At 48.4% G+C, this 24613-nt stretch overlaps 1 protein-coding gene across 3 annotated transcripts in view; it reads left to right on the top strand.

The window, feature by feature from the left end:
• Nucleotides 1-7040: 7040 nt before the first annotated feature.
• The window catches only part of Dkk3 (dickkopf WNT signaling pathway inhibitor 3), a 39495-nt gene continuing 21922 nt past the window's right edge, over nucleotides 7041-24613 (top strand). The window contains exons 1-4 of one of the 3 annotated variants that reach the window (XM_032892891.1): nucleotides 7041-7158; nucleotides 7674-7909; nucleotides 13953-14090; nucleotides 15961-16044. In XM_032892891.1, the coding sequence (XP_032748782.1) occupies nucleotides 7697-7909; nucleotides 13953-14090; nucleotides 15961-16044 (435 nt within the window). In that variant the 5' untranslated portion in view covers nucleotides 7041-7158; nucleotides 7674-7696. Of the gene's footprint in view, nucleotides 7166-7673; nucleotides 7910-13952; nucleotides 14091-15960; nucleotides 16045-24613 lie in introns of all 3 variants that reach the window. The other 2 variants (XM_032892893.1, XM_032892892.1) reach the window with 2 other exon arrangements.

Below are 24613 nucleotides of genomic sequence, written 5' to 3' on the forward strand. Positions count from 1 at the left end.
CCTGATAGCTTGAGGATAATCTTGAACTCCCCACTGTCTTGCCTCCACCTCCTATGAGCTGAGACAGTAAGTGTTTCAAATAGTCCTTCCCTGGGAGATATGAACAACATCTTGTTCCCTCCCTGTAAGGCCCTGATGACAAACTAAAGTGGGACTTCATCCAAGTTTACCCTGGGGGCAACCAGTGAGATCCTCTGGGCTTCCTTACAGAGCATGGGTGAGAGGCTACTTGCAACAGTGTGGAGCTCTCTAAGTGGCCACAGGAGGAAGTCTTTATCCAATGTGGATGACGGCTTCCCCATAACCCTCCATGGTCTGTGGGACAGCACCTCTGAGAGCCTGAGAGATTGGGGTAGAGTTGCATACAGCTGGCTGGGAAGAGCAGGGGACAGTGGCTGGAATCACAGAGGAGCATCCATTGTCTCTCCTAACCTCCTACCTCTGAGGGGACTCAACGGGCCTGCTCCCTATGGTCTTCCCAAAGCAGGCTGCTTCGCTGGGAGGCCCAGGTTCTATAATAACAACCATCACCAGCAGGCTCGGCCACATTTTCTTTTTGTGAGCCAGTTTCACCAAAATACTCCTCCTGCTTGTTAGTCATCCCCCACCTCAGACACATGTGATAGCACAGGGAGCCCACGGACACACCTGCTAGCCAAAGAAACAAGGCAACCCGCCTCAAGGCTCTCCCTCCTGTGCTGTGCTACAAGGGTGACGGCCAGGATAAGGTCCTATGGGTCTTTTTGGCACCACCCATGGAAACTTGGCAAAAGAAACACTATTTTGGATATCCAGTGGCTGTTACTCATGGAAACCATGAATCCACGTAGACAGTCTTTCCAAGGGCAGATGGAGTTTCCATTCAGAAAAATCTTGGCACCATTTTTTTTTTCTGAACTATTTTATGTTACAGGCAGGATCAGGGAAGTCTCCAGGAAACTGTGCATACGGCATCGACTAGCAGGGGCTGGCTAACGGAGGGGAGCTGCTCTCGGTAACTTGTCTCTGTTCAGCAGGAACAGATGATCCTGCTACTTAGGAACCTCAAGGGAAGACAGTGAACTCCTGTGAATAAGTAGACTATCTAGAAGAGCATTGCCTCCTTAAAATGAAAGCAAGCAAGCCAGGCCCAGTGGTTCTGATCCGGGCACTTGGCAGGTGGAAGTGGAATGAGTCAGGAGTCAGACACCTTTGCCACTAGTGATGGAAGCTAGCCTTGGTTACGTGAGGCAGCCTCAAATCAGTAAACAGATGGGAAGAGCAGAGGAGAATGAAGCACACGTCCAACTGGGCAGGCCACGTGCAAACACAGCATTTCTTTTTATGGGTCGAGTATCTGCGAGGATCCTGGAACAATCCTCCAAGGACTTGAAGAATCTAAAGATATATATGTCTCTAAAGATATATATGGATCTCAGAAGGATCCATTTAAAAAATAAAAAAGCGCCAAGGGTTCAGGCCGTGTCTCAACCTCTCTTCTCTCTCAGACTCATGAATGAGTTGGGTTTCTCTCTTCCTCATTTTGATGGTTTCTTCAGCCTCAGATCGAAGAGAGAAGAAGGTGGGTCAGCTTCGCTGAGCTGCCCATCCTCAGTTGAGTGGAATGAGGTGACCACCCACGCCAACCTGCCCTCCACCCTGTTGCTCTGAGATGGAACAAGGATGGTGGTCCTTCACGTACCTTATAGGAGTCAGCTTTGACCTTTGTTTCACCTGCCCTCCCTGCCCCACCTGTCCATGTACCTGTTCTTCATGCACTGTGGCCTCACAGGCTTGAATTTACTTAGCGCTGTCCCTGTGGCTGCTCTGGAATGGATTGAAGGCGGCTGCAGGGACATGAGTCTATGCGTGTAATCATACCTTTTTCATTTAAGCCATGAAAACAGCCGCCAGAGACATTTTCTCTGCCTGTAACTCCACCCATTTTAGTCCAACTTATTTGCGGGGAGGAGAATTTATTGGGTTACATCTCTGAATCACAGTGGATCACTAAAAGAAGTCAGGACCAAACCCAGGATTAGCACTGCCCACAGTGGGATGGGCCCTCCCACATCAACTGTCAATCAAGAAAATAAATTTGCCAAGGGGTCAATTTGATGGGAACGATTCCTCCTCAGTTGAAGTTCCCTCTTTCCAGATGACTCTAGTTAGTGTCAAGTCCACAAAACTAAGCAGCACACACACACAACAAGCAGCACACACACACACACACACACACACACACACACACACACACACACACACACCACAGCACCATTGGCTCTGCTGTCTGGAGATTCACAAAAGTATGTAATGAGCATACTTAACTATGTACAAGTGCATTCTCCATAACACGCTTCAAATAACTTTACAAAATGAAACAATCGTGGCAAAGCACATTAACCTTATAAGTTATTTCAACTTATATTCACCATAATCTATTTGAGATGGAGAGGGCCAAGTGGTGCTGTAGGCCTACGAGCCTTTTATTTGGAAGGTAGAGGCAGGAGAATTAGGAATTAAAGTAAACACCTCATTTGCATAGAGCCTGGCCTTACATATATAGCTATATTAGAAAACGGGGAAAAACGGTTTTGTGTGTTTTCTGCTGCCTCCCACTCAGAAGCAGGCTACACATTTAAGCCTGGTATTATACCTGTATTTGTTACTATTTGCAAGAACTCATGAGCAATATCTGTTATTGTGTTTTAAAAATATGCACATACCGTAGTCTGTGAATTTTGTTTCGAAAACTGCCTCTTCCAACTTCACATAATGTTTCTGAGACTTAGCAAAATTGTTGCCTATAAATGTCACTCATTCTTTTTATTGCCACTCAGCATTGAGCTCTGTGTGTGTGTGTGTGTGTGTGTGTGTGTGTGAGAGAGAGAGAGAGAGAGAGAGAGAGAGAGAGAGAGAGACCCAGTTTATCCTCTCTCCTCATCAAAAGTGCCAACAAGTGGCCTTGGATGCTCACAGCACACGCAGAGCTTTGAGGAGCAGCGCTGTACAGGCCTCCTTGGGCCGTGTGTTTTGGGGGGCAGAGAGCAAGATTCAAAACTGCCGAGCAGCATCTAACTCTCTAGGAAATTTCTAGTGAGTGACAAGCGTGCGGGGACCACGTCCTCATCCACGAAATGAGATGTTTATGTCACAGTTGGTTCTCCGAGAGAGAACGTGAGATTTAGAATGTCGCATAATTATTCTAAAAAGTGCCCCCAATGCTCTGAAAGAAGACAGACAAATAAACAAAACCACACCCCCTGTGGTGGTTTGAATGAGAGATGTCCCTGATAGGCTTGGGTATTTGAACACTTGGTCCCAGTTGGTAAAGGAAGTAGGTCACTGCGGGGTGGGCTTTGAGATTATATGTAATCACCTAATTCTATTTTTTCCTCTCTGCCTGCCTCATGTTTGTAATTAAAGATATGAATTCTCAGCTTCTTGTTTCCTGCTGCTTTCCCCCCATCACTCGAGGATAAGAACACTACCCAATTTTTTTTTAAAAAAGCACACATCTTAAATTCTTCTTTTTTAAAGATTTATTCATTTATTATATATAAGTACACTGTAGCTGTCTTCAGACACACCAGAAGAGGGCATCAGATCTCTGTACAGATGGTTGTGAGCCACCATGTGATTGCTGGGATTTGAACTCAGGACCTCTGGAAGAGCAGTCAGTCTCTTAACCACTGAGCCATCTCTCCAGCCCCCAACACTACCCAATTTTAAACCAAATTTGAAGCAAGCTTTAATTAAGTACTGGCCAGGTTGATGACCTCTGGTCAAAGCTATCTCTGGGTTCCCAGGAAATAGCCATGAATCACATTTTTCAGGGGTTTAAAATGGCAAAACCAACAATTCACCACATTTCCCATCGGGCCCAATCAGGGACAACCATACTTCCTAACGTATTCCCGCCCCTGTACCTGCTGCCTACATCCAATCAGGGGCGAGTGTACATCCTGATGTATTTTCTGCACATGCACTTCCTGCCCACGTGTGATCAAGCACATCTGGTGCAGATGGGACAAACAAACACAGGACAGACAGGAACTTATTCCTAACTCTCTTATCTGCAAATATAACCCCTTAACCGGTGTTAACGAGGTGTATTGTTCTTGTTCCTGCTTTGGTCTCACAGTTGCCACGCCCCCTCTGCATGAACCCTTATCCCCCTGGGACTGTAAACTCTCTCCTCCTTAAGCTGCCTTTGGCCGAGGTGTTTATCTCAGTGGCAGAGAAGTAACTACCACCTCCACCGCCCCTGATGTCCCTCATGCATTTAGATCTTGGACAAAGATATAACTGCCAGTGCGGCGCTTCAGGAGGTTCATTTTTCCAAACATGACAGGTCTGTGCAAATCTGTCCCCTCTCCCCTCCAGCCTGCCCCTCAGCCCTTCATCTCACAGACGCCACCTACAAAGGGACTCTTCTACCAGTCTCCAGGGTAACTGGGCTTTCTTTGCCCACATCCAAGCTCTTCAGGGCCAAGACCATGTCTGGTCTGGGGTGGTGTCCATCGCTACAGCTTGCTCAGTGCCTCTGCCACCTGGGGCTGCTTGCTAGACTGGCGCAAAGCCAGGCAGGTAGAGCAGTTATAATTGAGTAGTGTATGGTTTCTTTTTCTCTTATTTTCTTTTTCATTTTCCTTTTCTTTTTGCGATAGTTTTAATAACAAAACTATTTGTAAAACAGTTCTGCAAAGAATGTGGTCACAAAATTGATATTCCCCCACTATTAGAAAGCACAGCCCTTCGGTTGCCATTAGGAAAAGCCTTTGTAATTTGGTTAGCAGTAGACCTGAGGGGAAAGACAGGGCTTATCTGGGGAGATCCCCAGCATTTTATAGCCACATAGAGAGTGGAGAGCAGATTTGGCTCTCGCAGTTCCTCACCTGACGCTGGATACACACACACACACACACACACACACACACACACACACACACACACACACACTCTCCAGGTCAGCTTTCATCTCTGTTGGTGAGTGAACACTGAGCTACAGTGACTGACAGGCAGGGCGTCTAAAGCTCAGCAGGCTTTTCACACCGGGTCAGCCATCTCCAGAAAGCTAAGGAGTGGCTGAGCAAGGCCTGCCAGACACCAGGAGGGAAGAGCAAAGCATGCTGGGGAGGAAGCTTTCCTTGGATGCCATGAATCTCTACATAGAGGCCTAGAAGAATGGCTTGATGTCCAGGCTTGGCCAGAGGCAGGTCTGTAGTCATTGACTGAGTGTGACCTAGCTTCTCTGAGTCTCCCTTCCATTCTCTGCCTATGCGACAGTGACAGATACCCCCCCCCACCCACACACACACACATCAGTGACAAGCAGTTGCCTAGTAGGAAAAAGACCTCAGAGAAACCTCCTCACGGTGGCCACGGCCACTGCTATAGACTCAGGTGTACAGACATGGCACAGTGGTCACCATCTCAAACACTCACTTCCTGTGTTTCCCCAGGGAAATCGCTCATCTTCTGCTCCCAAGTCACCTCAGATACTTCCCAGCCGAAGGGTAGCAAAGGAGTATAAAGTGTTCAAAGGTAGAAACTCTGGAGCTGGTTTACTGGTTTCAAATCCCCATCTAACTCCTGGTTAGTCTGGGAACCTTAGGAAAGGGTCCTTGTTTGAGACCAAAAGTAACATCTTCATGAGTAAAACTGAATAAATAAAATTAAAAAGTAAACAAATAAATAAAATGCTTGCCCACTAACCCCGTCACTGTACCAATACACCAGCACCTATTACAATAAGCACACGGCCCTGATTCGTGTCTCAGGATCGGGTGTGCAGGCCTGAGGCCCTGCGGAGACAATGGAGCTCCTGGTTCCCCGTGGGTGGATGGGGGAGGGGCTGGTGAAGAGACTCCAGCAAGTCAGTGACCTGGGAGAAAATTTCCATAGCTACCCCAGGGGACAGATGAGGCATGTTCCAGTTGGCATTCTATTACTGTGATAAAAATCATGATTAAAAGTCAATTGGGGGAGAAAAGGGTTTATTACCTCTTACAGATTTATACTCCATCATCAAAGGAAGCCAGGCCTGGAGCTCAAAGCCAGAAGTAGGAACTGAAATAGAGGCGATGGAGGAAGGCACTGTGCTGTATTTTTCTCCTCTGGCTTGCTCAGCCACTTTTCCTACACAGCCTAAGCCCAACGGCCTATCAGTGGCATCACCCACAGTGGCTGGGGTCTCCTACATCAATTAGCAATTAAGAAAATACTGCATAGATATACCCACAGGCCAAACCAATGGAGGCGGTTTCTCAACTGAGGTGTTCTTTTCCCAGGTGGCTCTCGTTTGTGTCAAGTTGACAAAAAATTAGCGAGCACAGGGAAGAAACGGGAAAGGTCAGGAGATGCTCGGCGGCCGCCCAGGTGTCAGGATAGATAATCAAAATAGTGGGAGAAAGGTTTTCGAAAACCCGTATTTTAAAGTTCTCCCTTTCTAGGCACTGAAGAGATAACTGCCAATAGGCAAGGTTGCTATCTCAAGTTACACGGCCTGTTTCCAAGCCCCGACCCCTCTGCATGCATCGTGCGTATTAAGTAGGAATTACACGTACAACTATAGCCTGCAGCATACATCAAGCTATGTCACAGATCATTCTAGTTTGGCAGGACTGGGGCTGTTGGTGTCAGTTCTAGCTACTCTAGTATGTCGCCTGTCTAGGGGCTTGCTGACATTCTGTTGACCCATTCTCGTGGCCAAAAGTGGATTTTCCTGGCTGAGGACTGTCTAGACTACCCTCTGATGGCTGAGGGGCTGGGTTTCCATCCCTTAGGACTGCGTCCAAGGCAGAGGCGGGCTTAGAGCTAGCAAGGTGAGACTCAAGAAGGCTGTAAAATATAGTAGAAACCTGGGCTATCGCGGAGGTGGGGAGGGGGGCTGCCAGGAAGAGGATAGATCCCTGCAGACTGGGCCTCCCAGGATTTAGAGGCAGGCGTGAGCTGTGAGGTCGCAGGCGGCCTGGAGAGCGATTGGCTGTGCGACCGCCCCTCCCGCGCGGCGGAGGCGTGGTGGACTGGGGGGCGCAGGCTGCAGGCTTTCTGGTACCAGCGCTTCTGCATCCACGCCGCGTACAGTGCATATTCTGCTCCGGCTGCTCTGTGGAAGCCCTGCGACTGGTCGTGACCAGATCCATCTTGCAGCTCAGCTTTGTTCATTCGAAGTGGGTGAGCGGTATGGTCATCATCGTGGGCATGGCTCAGCTGGGTCTCCCTTAGGTAGAGGTGGGGGATTCATGCATTTGTATCACTATGGGAGGAGGAGGATCTGGGCTCTCTATCGAGCCCTGCTCCTGGCTAGAAGAGGCTAGAGTCTGAGTCAGGGGCCAAGATCAATAGAATTGCTTGGTAAACTAGTAAAGGAAGGGACGGGACTTGAACCTGTAGCCTAGCTGTCCACTGGTCCGGGCAAGTGGTCTGCAATAAAGAGAAGAAGACTTAGGTTCTGAAGCTGGGTTTCCATTAGAGTGTCAAGCGTAGCTCCCCCTAGGTACTAGAACCGGGTTTGGGGGATTGGGGTATCCAGGCTGGAGCGGAGTAGTGGTCACCCTGTTTCCAGCAGATATTGAGTCTGGGAGGGGGCTGGGTCTCACTCCATCTGGGGGCGGGCAGAGCGGCGGGGCGGGGCGGGACGGGGAAGAGGGGTGGTCCTGCAGTCTTTGATAGCGTTCCGGGACACACAGGCGGCGGCCAGCGCGGAGCAAACATGCAGTGGCTTCGGGATATTTTGCTGTGTATGCTGCTAGCGGCGGTGGTCCCCACTGTCCCCACTCCTGCCCCGACGGCCACTTGGACTCCGGCAGAGCCGGGCCCGGCTCTTAACTACCCTCAGGAGGAAGCTACGCTCAATGAGATGTTCCGAGAGGTAGAGGAGCTGATGGAAGACACTCAGCACAAACTGCGCAGCGCGGTGGAGGAGGTGGGTGCACCCCGAGGGCGCCGGGCTCGGAAAGTGCGAGGATGAGAAAGGGAGTGGGCCTGGGAGGATGTGGGGGAGGCAATGTTTCTCAGCGCTGGTTGCAGCGCTGGCCAAAGACCTGGCTTTGTGCAGAGCTGGAAAAGGCCTGACGGCAGACGTGGAGTGCCTTGAGTGTAGCGCTGGGTGATCCTTACTCTCGGCCGGTTCTGTGTGCCTGCTGAAAGGTCTGGATGCATCCCTGTCCACCAAGGGAGGCTTGGGGAGACCCGGGGAGCTGGAGCCGCCGAATCGCTGATGTCTTCGGGTACTCAGCCGGCTGTCCCCTGTTGGAGCTGAGCTGAGGTTGGGGCCACTCTGTTGTCCCAGCGCAGTGGATTTGCAGAGACTGGAGCAGCTAGCTGCAGACAGCTTCAAGTTCCAACATGTCCCTTGGGCATTAAGCCTGTACCATCTTCCCCAAGAAACAGGATGCCAGTCGTGCGGAAAAGAGTCTTGAGCTCTGCTAACAGTCTGTCTGGCTCCCTTAAATGTGTTGTGGGGCAGCGAAGGAGGGCTGAAGCAGAGTCATGGTCAGAAGGGAGGGGATGAGAGGTGCTGCTCACCTACACCAGTGTGTTTTGGGAGACCAAGGTTCAGATTCTGCCACTCAACAGTAGGTGGATTGACCGTGGTCAATCGTTTAGCAGCCCCACCTCAGTTTCCTATGAGAATTACCCGAAAATTGCCAAAAATGTGATACCGAAGATGAGAGGCAAACTTTGGTTCCTCATCTTCCAGGAGCCAACACTTAGGTAGCACCCCTCTCTGTTTCCTAAGATGGGACCCAACCATGTTGAAAGCTGCCTGAATCTCCTTGATCAGCTGGTGTGGCTAGCCGTCCTTGGCACTTAGTGAGATGGGCGTTTGGGTTGGAATGAAACCAGCCATTGCCGTGAACCAGACAAGTGAGTTGGGGTCTTGGCGTCTCTATGTGGTAACTAACCACTTGGGTAGTTTTAAATGTTGGCCGCTGCTGCTGGGATAGGTTGGTTTCACCTCAGCATGTGTAGTGTGGGTGTATTTTGCCCTCCATTCTCCAAGCCAGGCTGATGGAGGGAACACTGGATTGAGATGCAGGGACACGAGCAGCCATATCTGAGTATCTACCAGACAGGCCTGGGGCCCAGGACCTGTGGGTTTTCTGAGCTCATGAGCAGTTTGCATGTAAAGTGATTGAAGGGGGGAGGGGTCAGCCTGACCCCAGCAGCCCCCAACTCTGTGGCTCTAGATTGCATGGAGCTCCTGACCATTCTCGCTCAAGTTAGGCCTCCTGCTATTCTTACCTGGGTTGTAGGACTTTCCCACACACACATGGATTCCCAGGAACGCTGACAACAGCACTTCCATGTTTTAGCTCTCTAGGAAGTGCCCGCCACAGTCCAGAAGGTTTGTAGCAGGGCTCTCTGATATCAGCTTCCAGTGAGGACTGCTTAGCCTCTACGGCCACAGTGCAGTTTAGGACCCCATCAGACCTTAGTGCCATGCTTTTCCCGTGGAAATTTTCATCATTTCCACTGCTCCACTGCTGCCCATCTGGACACATCTCTGCTTAAGTTGTGCAGATTGGCTGACAACAAAAGACATTGATCATCACATCTAACAAAGTCAATGACATTACCCTAGATTGGCCTCATGGATTGTAGAGATGGGAAAGGGAAGGGGGATGTAGACAGTGAGGACCAACTGTCTCTCATTCCATCCCAGCACTACCATTTATTAGTGATGGGATTCAGGGTCTGAACTGGAGAAAAATCTTTGACCCACCTCTGGATCAAAGAGAAGATTTGAAAATAGAAGAGCAAATTACCTGGTCAAAAATTGGTATAAGAAAAGCAGGTAGATATAGCCCAAGTGTCTTCCTCATGAGGTCATTATAAATAAGAAGGACTATTGGGTCTCAGGAAATAATGGCTATCTTTATTGTTATAGTAATACCAGTAGTGTGGCCAGGCTTAGTGGTACTTACTTGTAGTCCCAGCCCTTGGGAGGCTGAGGCAGAAAGATTTGAGGCCAGCCTGGGCTACATAGTCAGACCCTCTATTACAAACCAAACCAACCAACCAAACAACCAAACGAAAAAACCCAACAACAACAACCCAAAGAGAAACAAACAGTAGTAGCACAAATAACACACTACTTACCAACATGTGGTCGATCCTCAGTGAAACCCATCTTTAAAATGTCTTGGGCTCTGACTGTAGCTCAGCGGTAGAGCCTAGCATGCTTGGGGCCCTGAATTTGAGTTTGATTCCCAGCACTGAAGTGGGGTGGGAAGAAAAAGAAAAGAAAAATGCAGTTTTAAAAGCCAGACTTAAAATGGTGTATGATTTTTAATAGGTTGTAGATATTGGCTTTTTAAAGATAACTTTTATTTTTATTTATCAGTATTATATATATATATGTGTGTGTGTGTGTGTGTGTGTGTGTGTGTGTGTGTGTGTGTGTGTGTATGTGGCTGTGTAGGCATGCATGTACACATACCTGTGTGCCACAGCGAACGTGTGGAAGTCAGAGAGGACAACCGTGGAGTTGGTTCTTCCCTTTCACCTTTGCATGGGTTCCAGGGGTTGGCTTTAGGCTGGGAGGCTGGGACACGGTGAGCATCTTTGCTCTCGGAGCCATCACCAGCCCAGCTTTTAAAGAAACTTCCAGAAAGCCCCTTAAATGTCACAAACACAGGACAGTTACTGTTGAGCTGTTATTCAAGAGAATGAGAAAGGACCCGAGCCAGAGGCCATTAATGTTTACATAGTTGAGCCATGAATCTGCTTTCAAGTAACTTCCTGGCATTTTATTTTTTCCAGCTGCCTCAGGCTGTTGTTGTCTCTTAGGGGACAAAGTAGCTGATTTTCTAGGATTATCTTTAGAGAAAGCAAATCCTCCAAAGTCTTCCATCTGAGAAGTTCCTGGTTTTCTTGTTTCGTTATCCCGTGTCCTTAAGAAGTGTATGTTAAGGACAGAGCCACATTATCCCCTCTGCCCTCATCGCCACATCTATAATTGGTATATTTGAAGTGTTTTAGTATATATGATAATTTGGTGTGTGTGTGTCCGTACACATGCGCGGGTGCCCCACTGTATTCATGTGGAGTTCAGAGAACACTTTAAGGAATTGGCTTTCTCTTCCTACCATGCGGGTCCCGGGGACTGAACTCTGATCATCTGGATTTGGTGGCAATGCCTTTGCCCATGCTCCATCTCCCAGCCTGTAACTGGCTTATTATAGAGGACTCTTACTGTCTGACTGGGTCCTGGGAGGCACCCCAATACCAACCCTGGATTCATCTGTGCAATTTTCCGACTGTGCTCCTTTAATACCCATGAATTTGATGGGCTGTGGATGCCATTTTTAACAGCTTCACATTCTTCTGCTGTGAAGCAACTACTGCTTCAGGCTTAAGTTTCTCTTGCTGGAGGCAGGAATCACTGTGGTCGAAGATTCCATGGTAAACTGTACTTTTAGTTTATGGTTTCATGAAACAGCCCTCAGCTCATTTGTGTTGTTACAGCCACTGGCAGAGAGGGGCTGGGGTTCGAGAGGGACAGCCTTCAGTATCCTGGAGATTTGGGGACTTGCCAGCTCTCTGAAAGCCAAACGCTACAATTCCAGTTCCAATGGAATTTAGAACACATTAAGACAGTCTTTTTCTGGACACGCCCTCTACAATACCTTGCTTTCCTTATTTCCAGCTAAACCTTACTTTTTTGCTAAACATGCCAGCTCCCTTTCTTTAAAAATGTCATTTCCTTCCCACCCATCCTGTCTAGTCCTGGTTTCTTCTCTTTCTTCTCCACTTTGTCACAATGGGAGCTTTTCAGATGCTTGCTGTTGGCTGCCTGCCCCTCCCGTTTCTCCCAAGCTGGCTTCTTCACCATCTGCTTCCTTACAGGAGGCTATAAGGAGAGAGCAGCTCCTGTCCCCTGTTAACCCTACAGCAGGTGTCATATTCATGCTCAGACCGGAAGTCCCTTAAATCTCATAGCTGCTGAACAAAGAGGGGAGCATCCTCACTATCCATGGATCCAGTCTGTGGTTTAGAGGGGCCTGGAGTATTGCCCAAGGCTATGTGGTTATTTAGGGGTAAATCTGGGACTTAAGTTTACTTAAGGGAGTTAAAAGCCAGCCTCTGGTACGTAGTGAGTCAGAGGCCAGTCACATTAGACAAGTCAAGAGAGGAGAAAGACATGAGACAAGTCAAGAGAGGAGAAAGAAAGAATGAACGAAAGGAAGGGAGGAGCAGAGATAGAGAGAGTGATTGTTTTCAGGAGAAAAATGCCTTTTGAGGTTTGCTTTTCAGAGTCAAAACAACAGCATATTAGAGCGCTCGAAGCACCTACTGCACAACGCACCACAGCTGAGGCTTCTTCACAGGTCGGAGGAGGCGCCCCTTAGGCTTCCATGGTTGTCTCTGTCAGGGTTGAAGAGACCTCATGGTCCTGGAAGCTTCACTATTCCCTCTCATCCATGACCTGGGCTGCCTTTGGATCTGCGCAGAGCTGTGGAATGATCTTTCTGTCCCCTGTCCACTCAGCAGGGCTGGAGATGTGATAGACCCGGAAGGAAAAGCTGAGTGTAAACTCGTGTCACTGCTGTTTGTGACACAGGTGTCAGTGAGGCTCCCAGGACCAGAAGATCTGAGGGTGTGACCTCAGAGGCCCGACACCAAAGGCCGGTTGATAAGTGTTTCCAAATGACTGGAAGCGGTGTGGGTCCAGGAACCCATCTATTGATCCCATAGAAGATCCACCCAGAGTCACTGAGAGATGGGGTGGGGAAGGGAACTCCTGAAGGATATTCTGTCTGAATTTCAGTCTTCCCACATTCACCAGATCCTGCAACAAGAACTTAGCTGCAAACTGTTTAGTTGGGGGACAAATCCCAAAAAATTCCTGCAGGAATTCAAAAAGAAGTGGGAAGGAGAAAACCAGCAAAGGCTAGGCCCTTTGGGGTTTAACCCCACTGGGACCCACAAAGAGACTTGTTTTACAAGTGGGAAAGTTGGGGTGCTTCTTCCCCATCCTGTTCCTCATTGGAGACATTAGTACTTGAGGCTTCCAAAGACTGACACATTTCTGTGGCCAGAGACAGAATGAGGTACTGGCTGACTGTGTGGGAATTTAATGCAGGTGACCTTTGGGTTAGGCCACCAGGGCCTGGGCAACGACCAATGATCAAATTTCAACGCCAGACTACACTGGGCATCTTGGGAATTCCTCTAGACTCTGTGAGCCTCAGTTTCCCTATCTGTAAAGTGGGGATATTAACATTCATTTCCTAGGAGGCTGTGATATTAAAAGGAAAAGAAAGACTGACAAGGGCGATGCAAAACCACAAAAGTCAAAGAGGTCAACAGGAAGCAGATTACTGGAGAGATGGCTCAGTGGTTAAGAGCACTGACTGCTCTTCCAGAGGTTCTGAGTTCAATTCCCAGTAACCACATGGTGGCTCACAACCATCTGTAATGAGATCTGATGCCCTCTTCTGGTGTGTCTGAAGACAGCTACAGTGTACTCACATACATTAAATACATACATACATACATACATACATACATACATACATAAATTAAATAAATCTTTAAAAAAACAGAAGTGTTTAGGGGAAGAGATGTGTATGTGTGCATGTGTGTGTTATGTTGAACGTATGGTGGAACTGACAAATGTTCAGATGTCAGTTTTCCCTTCACCTTATTGAGGTAGGGTCTCTCTGCTGCTGCTCTCTGGACTCCCCAATGATTACTGCCTCTCTGCCTCCCATCCCTTGTACTGGGATTACAGTTTGGGGGCATCACATCCTACCCTTTTACACGGGTTCCAGGGATAAGGCCTGTAGGCTTGCTGGATAAGATACACCTTCTGAGGTGTGTAAAACTTTGGAACTCATGTCTGACGGCCACTGCCACTGCCCCCAGTCTTTGCACCTACAGAAGGGAAGAGGAGATGGCCCCTTTTCTTCACGTCAGTTATAATTGAAAGAAACAATTTTGCTTCTTCAATTTGATAGATGGAGGCGGAAGAAGCGGCTGCTAGAACGTCCTCTGAGGTGACCCTGTCAAGTTTACCTGCCAACTACCACAACGAGACCAACACGGACACCAGGATGGGAAATAACACAGCCCATGTGCACCAGGAGGTTCACAAGGTAAGGGCTGTGACACAGCCGTGCCTCCTTCCTACAGGCAGTTCCACTGGGGAAAAGGGTTGACAGGTGTAACACCAAGCCACAGATGTCTACCTGAGAGCTGTAGAAAGCAGAATAAACCCAAAGGAAGGGAGGGTGCTGTTCAAAGGAGACAGGTGTGCCTCAGGCACCCAATGCCTCAGGCACTTACTGCCAATGTACTGCGGCTGAGGCTTCTTCTCAGGTGGGACGGAGGCACCGGCCTCTTAGGTTTTCACGGGTGCCTGTGTCAGGGTTGAAGAGACCTTATGGTGGGTGGGGCTTCACTCTGCCCTCAGGAGCAGTTCATGAGTGACACCGCTCACCACTCAACGTGAGAAGGGAAACCTTTCGCTGAGTGTGGTGCAGTACACCTTTAATCCCAGCAACTTGGGAAGTAGAGGCAGCTGCAGGACAGCCAGTGCAACACAGAGAGGCCCTGTCTCAGAAAACAAAAGGAAACAAAACAAAAGGGAAACAGCTTTTAAAGATAGGTTCTCACAGTGTAGACCAGGCTGGCCTTGAACTCACAGAGATTTATTTGCCTCACCGTCTCTGGGTGCTGGGATTAAAGGCGTGTGCCATCATGACCCAAGGGTAACGACACAGGGAGAGTTGTTCCCAGCACTGGTTCTCAAGGGGTTCCATGTGCAGAGCCGAGGAAGGCAGGTGCATAGTGGCAATGAAATAGATTCAGAAAATATTGCATACGTTCTTTTCCTAGAGAGGAAGAAATGCATTGTGGGATAATAAAAGTGCCAAAAGGACCTGGGACAGGATTATGTAATAAATAATAAAATAAAAAAGACACCATTCCTTTTCACAGGGATGAAATATTTAGCACAAGCCAGGCATGCTAACTCATGCCTGTAATCCCAGCATTTAGGAAGTGAAGGCAGGAAGATCAGGAGTTCAAGGCCAGCCTTGGCTATCTATCTAGTGTCTTTGAGGCCATCCTGGATGACTTGAGACCTAGGAGGAGGAAAAAGAGAGAGCAAAGGGGAACAGGGTGGTGGAGATTGGCCCTTGCTGCCTGGGAAGCAGAAGCTGATCTTGGTTCTGGCTGTGGACTCTTGAGGGAGTAGAACTTTAAAGATGATGTCAAAATGAGGACCTAAACAGGGACGAGAAGTGACTAGATAGTCGCTGGCAGCTGAGCTGGGGCTCAGAGAACGCTTTAGTATACTCAGACTCATCTTTAGTCCTGACCTTGGAGGAGTTGCTGACCCAGGACAGAATCGGGCAGCCCGCAGGCTGGCACAGGGACCCTGTGTGCTTCAGAGCTCTGTCAGTGAGGTGATTAATTCTATAGAATCAGGAGCTGGGCAGAGTGGCCAGAACCTTCACCTTCTTGCCTCTTATGGAGACATTTGTTTGGCAAGATACATAGACTGGATTTCTACTTATTAGAAATCCAGCCCAGCCTGGATCCCAATTTACTCTATAGCTAAGGATGACCTTGAACTCCTGATGCTTCTGCCTCCACAGCCCAAGTGCTGTGATTACAAGCCTCTGCTGTCACACTGGTCAGACTGGAATCTTGTCAAAAAGAATCTCGACACCGAGAGCCAAGCCCCAAGAGTGATAAAAATATCTGGTGTCAAGTACTTACTAGGTGGCAGGTGCCAGACTTGCACTGTCCACTATCACCTTGTTCCCCCTGCACGGTCACCTGATGATGTGGATTCGGACTATCTCCAGGAACTCTGTCTGATGGCAGTGCTGTAATTACAACTCAGAAGGGAGAGCGGGCATCCTGTGAACTCCCACCTCAGAAAGTGAAAAACCCAAGTCTTGAGATTTTTCCCAGAATTCCTTGTTTCATTTTCACTACACCTGTGTTTATCTGTAGATAACCAACAACCAGAGTGGACAGATGGTCTTTTCTGAGACAGTCATTACATCTGTAGGGGATGAAGAAGGCAAGAAGAGCCATGTAAGTTACCATCTCTCTCCTTTCATGCCCCAGAGTAAGGCACCTCTGTCCAGCGCAGTCTGCAGACCTCGCCTGAAGGCCATGGGGAATGGGAGCAGGCTCCCCACCCCTCGCCAGCCTTGTCACTGCCAATGTGCTCCTCCCGTCATCTCCTGCCTGAGAGAAGGCTATGCCTTCAGATACCTGGTCAGAAACAAGGGCGGTTGAATCTAGCTGTGATTTATGCCTCAAATTCAAAACGGGAACAAGTGTCAGGTATCCTTTGGTGACAGACTGTGTGTTCCGGCTGATGAAATGTCCAGAGACAGTGGGGTGACCCTTTCTTTATAGAACCCCAGTTCTGACTAGGTTGTAAGCCAGAACCTAAAGGTGAAGAAGGCTGCCTGTCACCTCTGGCATCAGGCTCTAGTCCCCATAACTGCCATTGCAGTTTGCCTGTGGCTCAGCCAAGGGGTGTGCTGGATTTTGTAGGATTATAAAGTCCTAAAGTTGGCAGGGATCCGATGTGCACTAAAGCCAGGGAAAGCCCAATGGGAGTCACAGACCAAATCTCCAGAGCAGAGGAGAATTCCCTGCAAGTGGATGTGGTCACCCGAGACAATATGCTTCCTTGTGGGGGACAGCCTCTCTGACCAGATGTCTCCCACACCCCTGGCAAAGGTACCTGGGATCCGTGCCCACTCTTGACCTCACTGCTGAACTGGCGGATTACTAGGAAGGTGGTGGTGTTTTGGTTGGCAGCCAGAACTTTCTTTTTGTTTCTTTTGCTGCTTGTTTTGGCCTGGCACTCAAATGTGGGAGGAGTTGGTAGACATTTACCACAGGCTGAGGAGTTGGTTGGGCTGCGAGACAGTGGCTACCACCTTTCAAGGGAGGATGGAGGGAGATGGAATGAGTTCTGCTGTGGAATGGATGTTGTGGACTGGAAGGGGCCTGCCCACAGAGCCGGGGCCTGCCCACAGAGCCGGGGCCTGCGTTTATTGCCGCCCTATGAATGAGTTGCATCTCAGCGTCCTAGTTATCAGCTCACACATTGTACCTCTTCCTAGTTCTAAAAGGAAAGAAGACCTAAGACAGGGCTAACAAAGGGCGGAAGGGAGGGGGGCAGCTTCCCTTTCTTTTTAACACACGTGTATGTGTGGGCGCGTGGAAGCCAGAGGACAACTTTGGGTGTCATCCTCAGGAACACTTTCCACCTCCTGTAAGGCAGGGACTCTCATTGGCCTAGAGCTCACCAATTGAGCTAGACTGGCTGCCCGGCAAGCCTCCCATTTCCATGTGGCTTCCTGGTGCTGGGATCATATGCATGGAGCATCACAACAAGCATGTGGAACACAGGGCCTCATTCTTACAGGGCAGCTATGGTCAGTCTTCCTATTGGTAAAACACTGGAGAACTCCTGAGTGAAGACTGTGCTGCAGGCTGGTAGGAGACAGAGCCTAGGTTTGAAGTAGAAAGGGCAGGGCAACAGAATTCACAGGGCCGTCAATCAGAAAGAATGCCTTAGTCCTCACTGAGAGTTGCTCTTGACTCCAGGGCACTCTGGAGATGATGCTCAGATTATAGAGGCCCATGTGCATGTTACATGGGACACAATCACATTACACAAGGCCTAATCAAAATATAGATTTGCATACTCCTCACCCTCTCTAGCCCTATAGCAGGTTTGAGTACCGTTGAGGGGAATTGTGATTCTAAGAACTATGAGTGGGGGTTGGGGATTTAGCTCAGTGGTAGCACAAGGCCCTGGGTTCGGTCCCCAGCTCTGAAAAAAAAAAAAAGAAAGAAAAAGAAAAAAGAAAAAGAAAAAGAACTATGAGTGGGTAAACACAAGACCTCAAAGATGCTAAGAGCATCCCTAGGCCAGAAGACACACATGAATTACAGCTGCGACTTCTGCCATATTTCTTGAGTGTGCCTGGCCTCGTGGGTCTGTGTGTGGCCCGGCTTGGGTCATCAATTGAAAGGCCTATGTGGCCCTTATTTATTGGGTAACAGAGGACATAAACATGGCACTTTGTGTGGTGCATAATCTGAACCCCTTTGTATGGTAGTTTCCAAGAGGCAGGACATTAGAGGGGAGCCACATAGTCAAGCCAGGGGACTCATCATACTTTTTCCTTGGTTTTTGCTTAGACCCTGGGAGGTGAGGGAGCTGAGCTTCTCCATGAGAACAAATGTCACTTTGATGGGCCAGAAGGGAGAACTAAGGTTGGATGCTTCACTCCCAGAGCCTGGCTCTTCTGCCTGCCCCCTATTAGACTAACGGGCCTTTTGAACACAGAGTGGAGGCTTCACAAGCTCCTTTAAAGGTGTGGCATATGACAGAGGCTCTGTGTCTACCTCAGTAAGGGCCCAGCTAGTGTCACAGTGTCATGTCAAGTGTCAAGAAAATGACATCCAGTTTCCGACACCCACAGTTCTCTTCATTCAACTACCTGCCCATCCTTGGCTCACCATGGTGAACATTAAACCAGGTGCTGTGGCATGATTACATCTGTCTGTCTATCTATCTATCTTGGTTTTGTGTGTGTGTGTGTGTGTGTGTGTGTGTGTGTGTGTGTGTGTGTGTGTGTGTGTGTATTGAGGTCTGAGAACAACTTGTGCAAATTAGTTGGGGATTGAACTCAGGTCCTTAGGCTTGGGTGGCAAGCATCTTTACCTGCTGAGCTCTCCTGTGGATCCTTTGTTTATTTGTTTAAGGCGAGGTTTCATTCTGTAGCCCTGGGTGGTTTTGAACTTGAAACAATCCTTCTTCCTCTGCTTCCTCTACTTGGATTATACCTGACTCTCAAGCAGTATCTTTCAATTTAATTTAGTTGTGTATGTGTATGAGTGTTTTGCCTGCATGTATGTAAACACTTATACACGTGTGTGTTGCCCACTGGCAGATAATGTCTAATCCCTTGGCACTGAAGTTACAGACAGCTATGAGGCCCCATGTAGATGATGGGAGACAAACCAGGTCCTCTGCAACAGGAACACGTGTTCTTAACCCCTGAGCTACCTCTCCAGCCCGGAGGGCTATCTTTAAAGGAATGTAAGCTTCTTTTTTCTGAGCAGGACGCTGTGAAGGCCAGGTCAGCTCTGAAGGATCACGGCAGTGGTGTGGTGTCATATTGTCCCATTTCTTAGTTCTGCATCTTAATGGTTTTCACAGGTGGCTCTAACAACACTTCACACTGTCCCATCCCAAAGAGCAAAAGTCACAGCCCATTCAAACCTTCATATGCCATAAACAGCACTAAACTTTTTTGGATTTAAAATTCCCAGATGAATTCAATTAAAAACGACCACCAGGCACAACATGCTTTCCTTTCTTTAAATATGGTGTTCATATAAATATGTATGGTAACCTGAGGAGGTTCATGGAAAGTTCCAGACAGTAACACTATATGCCTGTCTAGAAATTTCACAGTCTATGTAAGGCACTGGTCTGTTTTTACACTCAGCCATAGGAGGGTGAACATCCCAAGGCGTGTAATTTCACCTGAGCGCCTCAGCTGATGCAGATAGGGCCTGACGACGTCTTTTCAAGGGGCTTTTGTGTTGAGTCGTTAGCCAGGCCCCTTCTCCAGCCAGTGGGCAGGCCTACCATTGTGCTTCTGTTGGACAGGAGATTAGAGGGAAGTGGCATTTGGAAGCTGGTGGACAAGCCATTATGCACTGTCGGGAAGCTTTTCTTCATAGAGGAGTCTGGCCTACTTAGCCAAGACACCATTTTAAAGGGCTGTGTCCTCTGATCAAAACACGTCCTGCAGCTACACGATCTAGCATGCCTGCATTGGCTGTCCTTCCTAGATGATATGAGTGAGCCTCTTTGTTTTTCCACACAAACACACCTAGCTTGAAGCTATGAGTTCATTCATATCTAGTAAACTCCAAGAAACTAGCCAATACCCCAAGGCCACAGGTGAATGGATTTCCTCACCACAGCCATACAGGCAGTAGAAACATGAATGCCTCAGTAATTTCTTTGTTCAAGAGAGTATCTGGTATTGACGTCATCCCTCTGACTGGAGGTGACGGAGGAAGGGCAGTGTGCCTGCCCTTGCTGTGACTAGAGACCCAGTGGCTTCCCTGGTACAAAGTCACCTTGCCTGTTGCTCCTGTTGGATCCTGGGGAAGGTGGAATGTTACACCCTGAGAGAGCTTTGGCAAATGTTTCGTTGTTCCCATGAGAACACAAACATAACTTCCCCGGGAGACAGAGAGATGAATGGGAGGAGAAAGTGTGCCCAGTGACCCAAATCCAGCTCTGACCTCTCCTAGCCCCAGTCTGGACACACATCACAGAGGACAGGCTTGTGTGGGCGTGCCTTTGTTCCCTCCCTCCATACCCTGATTTCTGCTGGGACCTACCTGCTAAGGTTAATGGATGTGCTAGGTATGTCAAGATGCTAGGGATTAGGGTGTGTGTATGTGTGTATGTGTGTGTATGTATGTGCATGCGTGGGCGTGCTTATTCCTTCTGTATGTACAAGTATGTGTGGAGCCCAGAAGTCTCTAACTGTCCTGGAACTAACCATGTAGGCTAGGCTGGCTGGCCAGTGTACCCAGGAACCCACCTCTTTCTACTCTCCCAGTGTTGGGATTACAAGGTGCTACTACTATGTAGGTGATACTACTATGCCTGGCCTTTTTAAAAAAAAAATGAGGGGTTGGGGATTTAGCTCAGTGGCAGAGCGCTTGCCTAGGAAGCGCAAGGCTCTGTGTTCGGTCCCCAGCTCCGAAAAAAAGAACCAAAAAAAAAATGACAGATTCCTGAGTGACTGAGCATGTTGAGCATGTGTCCCTGGGGAGGGTACAAGCCTCCTGAGAAGTCTGAGGCAGTTTCTAGAGACTCCACCCCTTGGGAAGTCCTGCTGGGTCAGGCCAGCTTGGAGGACTGAAGCGTAGCCCTTTCCCTTGGTTGGCCATGGTACAGGATGGAAAGTATACACAAGATTGGCAGGAGGCAGGCGTCCCATAATCCCTACAGCCTCTGCCTTCTGAGAATCCATGCAGAAGACTGACAAAAGATCTGTGCACAGTCATTATTAAGGAAAAACAATTAAAGCTGGGCTGTAATTGGCAACTGCCCTGGTTCCCAGCAACCTGCTGGGAACAAAGAACAGGACTAAACAGCAAGCAAAGGCTGTCCGGGAGAGCCCCACTGCCTCTGTCTGGGAAGGGGGCTGTGGGACAGTTACTTCAGCCTGGGTGCTTTGCTGAAGGACCTTGCCACAAGCTGATCTTTCTGTTTGGGCTCTGTGCATGTGTGGCAGCAGATGAGAAGAGGACTATGGACAGGTGATGACGTCAGAGTGTAAGTCTTGGTAGCAAGTGTATGTCTGCGTCTGCAGAAGAAAACAGACCTGGTGCTCTATGGGAAGTGTCTTGGGCTGCTGTGTCCCTCCATGGTTAGCCCCTAAACCTCGAAGAGAGACATATTCACGGGGTTGGTATGGCCTCAACCAGAGTGTCCTTCGGAAAGGAGTCTGCCATCTGTAAATGATTCCATGTCTTGAATTGAAGCACTGTGGTCTTAATAAATGAGTTTCAGGCCAGGAATGCAGCTCAGTTGGTAGAATACTAGCCAAGTACGGATGAAGGCCTAGGTTCCATCTCCACCTCAGGGTAAACGGGGCATGGTGTTGTATGCCTAGAACCAGCACTCAGAGGATGGAGGCAGGAGGATCAGACAATCAAAGTCATCCTTGACTACATAGTGAGTTCAAGGCCGGTTTGAGCTACATGACAGACTTCCTCTCCTCCTCCTCCTCCTCCTCCTCCTCCTCTCCTCCTCTTCCTCTTCCTCCTTTTCTTCTTGCTTTTTGCTTTTTTTCTTTCTAATATCTTATTGATTCTTTGTGAATCTCACATCATGTGTCCTAATCCCACTTATCTCTCCATCCCTTCCTATCTCCCCTCTGCCCTCTGCCCTCTGCCCTCTGCCCTCTGCCCTCTGCCCTCTGTCCTCTGTCCTCTGTCCTCTGTCCTCTGCGCTTGCAATCTTCCCCACAAAAGAAAATTAAACAAACAAATGAACAAGCAAAATCTCACCTTGGAAGCTGTAGTGTGTCACAGTGTGTCCCACAGTGTACCCTTTTGTCCATACATCTTTACTTGCAAATGTTCACTGCACTGAGTCATTGGTCTGGTTCGAGGCCTCTGGCTTCTGCTACACTGCCAATACTAGACTCTCACTGGGACTCCTCTCAGAGATCCTGTTGTTCCCCTGTGCCATGGAGATCCTGCCGCTTTGGCTTTGCAGGACCAGCGTCTTCACATGCTCTAGTAGTTCATAAAGGGGGTAGATGTCAGGGTGGGCCAACTCAAAGCCCTGGATCTGGGCCTGGGTGTTAGCTGAGTTGGTCAGCCTGCCCCATCTCTTGCACTCACACCACCAGGGCAAGCTCTGCACCCAATTTTGCAGCTAACAAGGGGCCGGCACAGGGCCAGCTCTCCCACTCTCATGACTCTGTCTTTAAAAAACAAGTAAGTAAATAAGTTTTATTTAGGTTTAACGTAAATTGGAATAAAAAGATAAAAGAATATTTTCAACAATTTGATAAAGTCAATTTCAGAGAGGTACTTCTATAAATTACATAAGATAAACACGCATAAGATAAAAATATCTCATTTTAAGAAAAAAGCATGTATAAAAAACCTTGATAAAATATTGCTAACAGTAGAAACCTCTGGAGGAATTTCAGTTTGTATTGACTTTATAGATTGCTGTTTTGAAAATACTTTTAATGGGATGGAGAGATGGCTTGTGTAAGACTGCTTGCCACTCTTGCAGAGGACCCCAGTTCAGTTCCTAGGTCTCATATCAGAGGGTTCACAGCCTGTATGTTATATGTCTGTAACTCCAGCTCCACGGATCCAGTTCCTCCTTCTGGCTTTCTCCGGGCACCTCCACACGTGTGGTATACACATAAAATAAAAACTATTCTTTAAAATAAGTCTTAAAGACCTTATAGATTATTCATAATTTCAGTATAGACATGTATTTTTGTTGTGTGAGCCTGGAGGTCAGCCCTCTTAGGCAAAGGTTGAACACACCAAGTTAGGAGAGGTCCTGCAGAATTTCCCACCTGAGTATTGTACTCAAAATTTCAGCCATTTCTCAGGCTTGTTTCTAGGCAGCTGTGGCTCCACAGAGTGCCTCAGTGTGTGGTCCTCCGGGAGGCTCAAATAGAAGGAAGCGCTTGTCTGTGGTGTGTGCTCAAGGTCAAAGGGATGGCCATTGAGAGGAAGTTGAAGCAAACAGAGTCTTCTGAAGTTGAGCTCACTCCCCCATCTCTCTCATGTCAGGGAAAGGTCAGATTTGCATTGCAGGCTGTCCCATGGGGGTAAGGGTGGGGCTTGGGGGGGGGGAAGGGGCGGTGAGGGGCAGTAAGGAGCTGGGAAGGCCCAGCAAGGCCCAGTTGTGTGCTCAGTCTGTGTGAGCTCATGGGCTGAGTCACATGGGGGAGGAGGTGAAGGCAACTTAGAGGCTGCAGCCTCCACCTCTGAAAACTGCAAGCCCTCCTTCCCTCTATCCTCTGCCCCTGTTCCTCCCTTCCCCCTGAGTGTTTAGATGCTCCAAGCAGAAGTTCTTTAGCAAGTTGATTAAGAGCTGGCTGTGTGAGTTTGACTAGTGTTTTAACCGCTTCGCTCATGCCTTAATTTCCCCCTAGATAAAAATGAGTCCCTCTCATTTCCTTCCAGCTAGGAGAGGCTCTTTCGTCATTCAGCAGGTAGAGGCAGAAGGATCATGAGTTTAGGGTTATCCTTGCCTACACAGCAAGTTTAAGACTAGCCTGAGCTGCACGAGACCTTATATTATCTTTTGACTATCTCCAATCCGTGTGCTAGTCATTTACCTCACTCATTACTCATTCACTAGCTCCCAATGGCCTCTCATTTAGTCCCTTTGACTCAGAGGTGGTCAGATTAGGGAGCCCCTCCCCCAACCCAGCCATTTGTGATCCGGGTAAATACTTGTGACTGCCTACTGTGTTACAGGCAGGAAAGTGTAAACGAGTCTCCAACATCAAAGGGAATCCAGGCCCAACCAACCCACCAACCAACTAAATAAGCAATTACATATGAGTGCATAATTTATTTCTTTTTTGAGATTTATCTTAAATGTGTGTGCATGTATGTTTATATGCACGTGTGTGAAGTACTTCAGGCAGCCTGAAGAGGGCGTCAGATGGCCTGGAGCTGTTATAGGCAGTTATGAACTACCTGGCATCGGTGCAGGGGGATGGAACTCAGATCTGGAAGAGCAGTATTTGGTCTTAACCACTGAGCCATCTCTCCAGCCCAATTTATTTCTTTGTGAGACAGGAACTTGCGATTCCTGTCATAGCCAAGTCTGGTCCTCAACTCCTGCCTGAGCCTCTCAAGTGCACAGATGTATACCACAGCTATGTAATTTCTAAAGCAGAGGTTGAAGCAGGAAGGGTAGACAGAGAGGACTTTGTTGGGTGGGTGAGTAGGGATTCTGCATAATCTGTCCTTTTTCCTGCTTGCTCTGTAAGCCAAGATACTAACTGCCCCATTGTTCTAGTCTCTAGGGTATTGTACAGACTTG

This window comes from Rattus rattus, chromosome 2, assembly GCF_011064425.1.
Source record: "Rattus rattus isolate New Zealand chromosome 2, Rrattus_CSIRO_v1, whole genome shotgun sequence".
In the NCBI taxonomy this organism is placed as follows: Eukaryota; Metazoa; Chordata; class Mammalia; order Rodentia; family Muridae; genus Rattus; species Rattus rattus.